Consider the following 8,457-nt stretch of genomic DNA (forward strand, 5'->3'; position numbering starts at 1 on the left):
CCTATCCTACCTTTATTGTCTACGTCCATCTCAGCCCTATCTATAGCTCATCTGTCAATAGGGAAGGCCAGCGTTCCATGCAAAGGAATGTCCATATCGTCATTCAATAACAAACAAAATCTATTATTCATCAACGACCGCACCTCAGTTGTCTAAATAGGAACGACCTTAAAAGTGCCATCAACAATCGCAATTGGGGACACATAAAAGGGATCCTTTAGCACATTGTGCTGTCTAAATAGGAACGACCTTAAAAGTGCCATCAATAATCACAATTGGGGACATAGAAACTGGATCCTTTAGCACATTGTGTCAAAACCTCTTTGGGTAATCTCAACCCCCTTTCCTTTATTATTTGTAGGAGTAGACTTATCCTTTTGGGCATTGCTCATCTCATCTTGAATTAGATGATAAATCTTAAGATAATTGAATAGACTATGGCAAAACACATGACAATGAGAGCACACAAAAGGAAATCGTTGATACTCTACCAGCAAATATGCAGCCTTGGGATACCTCGTGAACTCATCAAAGCCAAAGTAATGAACTTAGGGTGCCTTTGATTGGTATTATTTTTGAAAAATATCTATTTTTTTTACCTAAATTTCTATTTTTGACATGTTTAATTGATATTATTTTTCATGAAAAATATTTTCTAGCTTTTGCGCACATGACCTCATTTTCCTCCAAAAGCTAGAAAACATTTTCTTTGCAGGAGTGTAGATTTTATTTTTCAGGTAATTCTTTTCTCATTTTTCATGTCTTCTCCCATGGCTCGCCTCTCCCTCTCTCTCCACCAGCAAAATCTCGAATACAATCGAAATTGTCTCTTCTCTTTCTAGATAAATTCTCTCTCCTACAGAAATTGCCTCTTCCCTCTCTTTGCAAAAATCGCCCAAACAGGTAAATATTCATAAATTTTTCCTCTTTATTGTGATTGGTGAGAAGAGTTCAGAGATAAAAAAACACTGTAAAAGCCTCTCAAGATCTTCGGCTCCATACATCTCTTTCTCCACTATCATCTCCACCATTGATTCTCTGAAGTCGCTGTACGGATCGGGCGAATTTTTCACCACCGCATAGCTCTCTAAGTCAACTTTCCCGCTTCGGCCCTCAGCCGAACTGCCCCCTTTCCGGCTGATGTTTCCGGTTCTCCAGCGAGGCCTCCGCAGCGGTTTCCTGAGGGAAACGGTGATTCCCTGGCGAGATGAGTCGAGAGAATCGAAGCTAGAAAACGCGTTGCTTTTGGCGTCAATTTCGGCTTCTCCGTCGTCGGTGCTAAACCGCGAAGAACTTGCGTTCTTGGCAAAGAACAAGTTCCTGGTTTCGGAAGCAGCTTTCCGCGTACTCCGTTTTGGGGTTCTTGGCCATGGAAGGACGATGATGGATTCGGACGGTGGTTAGAGGATTGATAATGGAGTTTTTGATTTCTGTAGCAACAATGTATATATTTTCAGTAATATTGATGATAATGTATATATTCCTGATACTCCGGTTAACTGAGAACAAAAAATAGCTCTAAAAATTCATAAATCCTTGTAAACCATATCTAGAGCGTGAAAAAATAAAATAATAATAATAAATAAATAAATTACCTCTTACCATTTTTCGTGATGAAAGGCAAATTAGAATTGCAGCCGCATGAAGCTACACACACCCTAGCAAACCCCAACCTAATTTTAACCTTAGTCGTAGGGTAGAGATGGCAAAAGGGCTGGCCCGGCCCGGCCCGCCACTAAGTGACTCGTGGGCCAAGCGGGCCGGGCCAAATCGGCCCGCTTAAAAACGGGCCAACAGATTGTTGGCCCTAGCCCGACCCTACACGAGCCCGCGGGCCAAATGGGTAGCAGGCAGTGAGCGAGAGAGGGCAAGGGGCGAGATTGAGAGCGAGGGGCGCGGGCGACAGAGGACGAGCGAGGACAAGCGAAGGCAACTGAGGGGTGAGGGCGGCGAGACGAGGACGAGGGTGAGACAGAGGGCGAGACGAGGGCGAGGGTGAGACAGAGGGCGGGCGAGGGTGAGACAGAGTGAGGGGCACGGGCGAGGGCGAGGGGGAGGGCGAGGGAGAGGTGAGGGCGAGGGCGAGACGAGGGTGAGGGCGACAGAGGGCGAGACAGAGGACGACTGAGGGGCGAGGGCGAAGGCGAGGGCGAGACAGAGGGCGAGAGCGAGGGGAGCGAGCAAGGGCGAGACAGAGGGTGAGGGCGAGGGTGAGACGAGGGGGAGGGCGAGATTAGCGGGCCAGGCCAAATCGGCCCGGCCTTAAATGGGCCAGCAAAATGCTGGCCCTAGCCCGATGCCAGGCCGGGCCCCAACGGACCAGCCCGTCGAGCCAAGCCCATTTTGCCATCTCTATCGTAAGGTCTGCATAAAGTGATTTTCCTAGCCCACTAGTGATAACAAGACCCTTTATGGACCATCCCTTCGGAGACACGTTATGAATTTTGACCTTCATGAGAATAGAAGAGTGAGACCCTAGTGAAAGAATAACCCAAGTTCACGACATTTCAAAATTAACAGCCTACCCACAAAGTGCCACAACCAACATCAAAGGCACCCAACATATGGTATGCGTATCAAAACAAAAAAGGTAAAATCCATCATTGACCATTGGAAGACTGAACCATTGGAAAGGGTAACCTTTTTTCAATAAAGTAACCTACCAGAGTGTCGTGTTCTCCTCAATGATATCTAGTGGTACTTTCACTTTTGGGAACCCGTTCTCCAAACCGTGAGGGGGGATATGTACAAGCTTTGGCTGGGATTTAGGGATCACTGGATTCCAACATACCAGCTCAATATGGTTTCGAAGTAGCCTTATTGCTATGCGAAGGCGCCATATTAGCCCTTGGGGTATGCTTAGTAGCCTCGGCCTGAGCTGCCCCGCCAGTATTCGAATTGTTCCACCAATTAACATGCCTATCTGCTCGATTACCCGAATGTTTTAGACGAGCATTCCTTCCTTCAACGCAAGGGATTGAAAACTGCATCTTTTGGGCATCGTGATGATTTTTGGCATGCCCAGCTTCTTTCAAGGCATCCTTCATAACGAGATCTTGGCTACCAACCACCCCACCTCCCCAAATCTAACCAACAGGGGCCTGAGCAGGAATGATCTCATCCCTCCTGTGTAGTAGATTAATGGGATCCTAAAGTTGACTAGAATCTTCAGTTGCCCGGTGAATCGGAGAAAGACAAGTCCAATCGTGGCCTTCCCCAACACACGGCACTTGATTAATGGCCGGATTCAATCCAAAATTGCCACTGCCTGACGACTTACCCAAACCAGGAAATCAATGACTAGCCTCCCTCTCTTGATTAATCGGTTGCGATGAGGCTAACTCCAACGCACCTGCAGCTACCTCAGGCACCCATTCTTGTCGGCCATCATCGTGCTCGGCCAAATCTGCCCAACTTGTCACGAAAGTTCCAGATTCAGTTAGCAGACCACAAGTAAGCCGGCGACTGGAAAACCCCTCCCCATGACCCAAGTTATCCACCCGGCCATCATCAACCAAATCTCCCATTCCCAAACTTCCATCGAGATCATCAACCTTCACACTCCTCGAATCAATCCAGCCATCTGAGATAGCCAAGTGTCTTACCTTCCAAAGCCCATATCGCGCCTCGTCATAGGAGAGTTCCAGACCTGTAGCCGTCAACAAATAACCTGACCCTGAGACCTTCAATTGAGTTCGCAGAGACGCCATATTCGGACTCGTCGTCACAATCTAGTCTTCATCTGGCCCTTTGGGCCGCGATTTCGACCTTGCTCTTGCCTTGAGACTTCCAACCGTGACTCCCCCCGTCGGGGCAGAGCCCCTAGACGTCTATCTCGCTGGCGAGACCGGCCGAGACCTCATTTTCATTTTAATATAAAATATTTAATTTTACCACTTTACTAATTTTAATCTTTATTTTGTGCTTCCACCCATTACTTGTGTTTTTTATTTTAACAGAATAAATAAATTACAAACAAGCATTTGACCATTATTTAAGTCGAGTATCAAATTTGTAATTTATTAGTATTAATTCTAACGAATCACTTTCTCATCACTTGACTTTTGATATGGGGGCAATTTTAATCTTTATCTAAATTTTATTTTAAAAAATATAAAAATTGGACCATAATTAAAGACTACCATCTAATAAATTTTTATTTTTTATTTACACTTTTTATATAAATTTAACTATAAATACCTCTTAGACAAGTATAAAAATTCACACAATAATATCTAATTTATTGTTTTAGGTGTTGAATGTATAGTTCATGCGCCAAAGAGATTTCCTCAATTATACTTCTTTCTCTTATTTAATAATATAAATTATCTTAGTAAATACTAGCAATAAGAAGAAGAAAATAAATATATAATAAAAGATCGGAAATGAAAATGAAAATAAAACAAAATTATCAAATAAATGTTAAGTTCATATTTGTTCTAATAATAAAAATAGAACGGGTAATATCAAGAATAATTGTTAAGGTTTAATAAATATATTTTATTTTTAGATAATGTGTATTATTTTTAGTTAAAATAATTTTATTAATTAATAAAATATTACAAAATATGATATATTTATTATGAACTGATAAAATTATTTTGAAATTAATAATAATATACTTTAGATATTGAAATTGAAATTTTATTATTTTTAAAATAATAATAATTAACAATATTCATAGATATAAAAGAATCAAACAAAAAAGAAAATGCGGACACAACCATCAAGCATACAACGTCTAAATCATTAAAGGCATTACTTTAAGGTAACATGATTTTATAGTAGAATAAAAATGATTTAACACCCCAACCTTTTGGTGTAGTATTTATGGGGGTGTTTGTTAACTAAGATAAGAGGGAGAAAAGGTCAGATATGGGAAGCATTTCGGATGTTTGGTCTTTCCAACGTGTTTGTTAAGCTTATCTGGCCATTTCTGAAAAAGGCATCACGTGACCTCTTATCTCCCCCTTTCAAGATAAATTTATCCGACCTCCCCCATCGGATAAATTTATCTAGCTCTTTCAAGATAAACCTCAATTACTTATCTACCTCTTGTAAGATAGTTAATGCCATTTAATGCATTTTAAAGATTTAAATTTATTAAAAAGCTTATTTATTTATCTCTTATAATTAATATTATTTAATATATTTTTAAATTATTATATGTTTTGACAATTTTTAAAATTTAAATGACATTATTCATTTCATTAATTTTTAAAATTTAAATTTCTCTCTCTCTATATATATTTTATTAACTAATATAATTCATTTCATCAATGTTTAAATTATTTTATTTAATTTTATATTTTATTATCTATTATGAAAATATGTTTTGGCTATTTTTAATTATGTAGGTGGAATTATTGTAATCCTAACAATTATTATTTATACTTTTCAACTCTTTTTAAATTTATTTTTAAACTTGAATTTAGAAAATAAAATATTATTTTTAATTTTAATCTTAATTTTTTTGACAATTCATATTAATCATAAAATACTATTTTAATCCTAAATTTGGTAGTAGGGATATTTTGGTAAAAAAACCCTTATCTTGGTACTTATCATATATATTAACAAACACGTGAAAAGAAAAAATACAATTACTAATGAATTCTAAAAAATTTAACAAACAATCTGATAGAAATCTTGAAATGCTTCCCGGCCTTATCTTGATCATTCCATATCTTGGTCCGAAAAGTATTCCAATCTTATATTGATATCACCTTATCTTGCTCATTTTAACAAACACCCCTTATAATAATACCGAAATCTAAAAGATAAATGAGATATACTAATTAGAGATATAATTTGCGCACGCATCCCTTGTGGCCAAAAGCCCAAGTATTCGGGCTGACTGACGACGACTTGTGCAATAAATAAATAAGTAAATAAATAATATCATTTTCTCTGATGGAGACTGCTGCTGGCGGCTGGCGGCTGGCGGCTGGGGGCGCGTCCGACCTTGGAATTTGGATGGATGCAAATGGATATAAAGGTCCTCCAACTCCAATCGGCTGCCCCTATCTGAGCCCAAATGCTATTTTTAACATTCTGTTATAATATTTTTTTTTTGTTATAATTATGTAGCCACGTATTGATATTTTATATTATATTAGTATAAATGTTATATATCAGTACAGCGTTATAACAAAGGGTCTGAATAGCATTTATATTAAAATAAATGTTTTGCTAATGAGCGTGTTTAAGTTCCAAAATGCTATAAAAAATACTTTTTATTGTTTATTTTCGATTTTAGGCTACAGCATATTTATGTTCTTGACTGAACTTGTGTTGTGGCGGTAGTTGTTGACCAAATTATTTTATTAAAATAAGCTATAAGGGACATAAGTAATTTAATTTTTGTTTTTTTAAGGTTAATTATTAAAAAAATCAAAATTTGAGATAGCAAGCGTGCCATTCCCCCTTTCTCCCCTCTTCTTCTCCTCCCTTCTCCCTTTGCCGGCCTGAAACCGCCATTGTCGCCGATCAAATAGCTCCCCGGCTCTCTCCCTGTCTCTCTGTTTGATTACTCATCCATGGCCGCCGAGAAACCGCATGAGATTTGAAGCCCATAGTCGGGTTTCAGCTTCGAAGTCTGGGTCCGGCTCGCTGAACCCACCGAGAGAAAGAGAGAGACAGAGAGCTGATTGTTGGCCACGAATTTGGAGTCCAAGTCTGAGGAATAGATGGGTTCGCCTTGCTGGTTTCTTTCTCTTTCGTTCAAACACTTTCTCGGTGACGGGATTCCTCTACAAAAATTTCACCGGTGAGTGAAGAACGGACACACGTTCGATTGAAGACTCCGGTATAGGTTCTGGCCGCTTGAAGAACAAATCATGAAACGGGTCGAATTTCCTTTCATTCGAGTGGATCGAAGAAGAGTGGTAATTATAACGTCTTATACATTAAAAAAAAAAAATTAAATTAAAGCGAGCACCATAAGATCGGATATCATGGATAGAATTAACGTATATATATCTGAGGATTCTGAACAGAATCATCAAAAGACAAAAGTGCATCGATCCTTTTATTGGAAACATTAATGATCCGCGCATAGAGACTCAAACGGACTCAAACGTCGATAAAACCATTCTAACTGGAGGGCCGGAGAGGTTTTGTCGACCCGGTCGATATATATTTATGTAGAATTTACGTAGCGAAACAATCGGGATTTTGATATATATATCAAACACAACGGAGGGGGCAACAAGAGAAGTACTCTACTGTTTGTCATGATCACGGCAGAAAAGAAGCAAGCGAATGCTGCGAATGAAGCCGGCAAACATGCGTCTTTTGATAGATCCTCTTACCGGAGTCACAAAGCAGTAGCCTTCCCTCACTATTTTCGCGCCATTCTCCGGAAACTCTAGCTTCCCGTCGTTATAGAAGTAGTAGAGCTCCATGTTTCTTGAGAGAGAGAGAGAGATGAAATTTGAGAGGTAAGTTGGTTGTAATTTGAGCTTCAATTAGCGAGATGATCTATTTAAGAAGTGGGGGAGGACTGTGGGAAAGACTCGTCGAATGTCGGTTGGGAGGAAATGTAGAGGAAGCTTCAAATAAATGAAACTACGCCGTCTTTCTGGTCGTCTTATGACATATGTATTCTCTCAGTCACACTTGAAGCTTTATGAGGAATTTTCGTCACACAAATTGACTCCATAAATTTGACACATAAATAAAATAAAAGTAATTTGTTTGAATGTTTAAAGTTAAATATTTAAAAAAAAATTATAAAAATTAAGACTACATTCTCTTTGCTATTTTAAAATTATTTTTAATTTTTAATTTTCTAAAATAATGAAAATGCCTTCTCTTTATTGTTTTTAAAAATATATTTTTTTAAAAAAAATTATAAAGAAAACTCAAAACAACAAAAAATTATTTTGAGTGTTTTTATCTAAAATAAACTCAAAATTCAAAACATATTTATTTATTTATTTATTCATATTTTATTATTGTAATGGAAAAAAATATTACAAAATTCATTAACTTGAAAATGTATATATTTTTTTAATAATATATTAACATTAAATATTTCTAATTTATTGAATAATCAAATTCATTGAATAAAATATCTTTAAAAATTATTTTCAAAATTTCAAAGAGAACACTTTTTCTAATTTTCTGTTTTGAAAAATAATTTTTTAAAATGACAAAAAAAATGAGTTTTTAATTTTCTAAAAATAGACTATCAAAATAGAAAATTAAAAATAAATTCAAAACTCAAAACTGAAAATTAAAAAGTAAAGAGAACACAATCTAAGTAAATTATAGTAATCAATCTTAAAATTTTATTTGCTTGTAAAAAATAATCCTCATATTTTAAGAATAACAAACATCACTCTTATCTAATTCTAAACAAAATATATTTTTTAAAAAATACATCTAAATAAATTTTATGTAAAAAATATTATATGTATTATATTTATATAAAATTGTTAAAAGTATATACAA

The 8,457-nt window shown here is 37.0% G+C and overlaps 1 protein-coding gene across 1 annotated transcript; it reads right to left on the bottom strand.

Annotated features, from left to right (window-relative positions):
- Positions 1–854: 854 nt before the first annotated feature.
- On the bottom strand, positions 855–3,710 carry LOC127790164 (uncharacterized). The gene is made up of 2 exons (XM_052319461.1): positions 3,353–3,710; positions 855–1,402 (listed from the first exon to the last, which is right to left on the bottom strand). The coding sequence occupies exons 1-2, from the start codon at positions 3,708–3,710 to the stop codon at positions 912–914; spliced, it is 849 nt and encodes a 282-aa protein (XP_052175421.1). The 3' UTR covers positions 855–911.
- Between the last annotated feature and the right edge of the window lie 4,747 nt (positions 3,711–8,457).

The sequence above is a fragment of the Diospyros lotus genome, chromosome 14 (genome assembly GCF_014633365.1).
Source record: "Diospyros lotus cultivar Yz01 chromosome 14, ASM1463336v1, whole genome shotgun sequence".
Classification (NCBI taxonomy): domain Eukaryota; kingdom Viridiplantae; phylum Streptophyta; class Magnoliopsida; order Ericales; family Ebenaceae; genus Diospyros; species Diospyros lotus.

Excerpts from the sequence above, each read along its gene's own strand:
- LOC127790164 (XM_052319461.1), bottom strand. The coding sequence starts at position 3,710 with ATGGCGTCTCTGCGAACTCAATTGAAGGTCTCAGGGTCAGGTTATTTG. Across the intron at positions 1,403-3,352 it reads GGTGCCTGAGGTAGCTGCAG|AACCACCGTCCGAATCCATC; the intron begins GTGCGTTGGAGT and ends TATCAATCCTCT.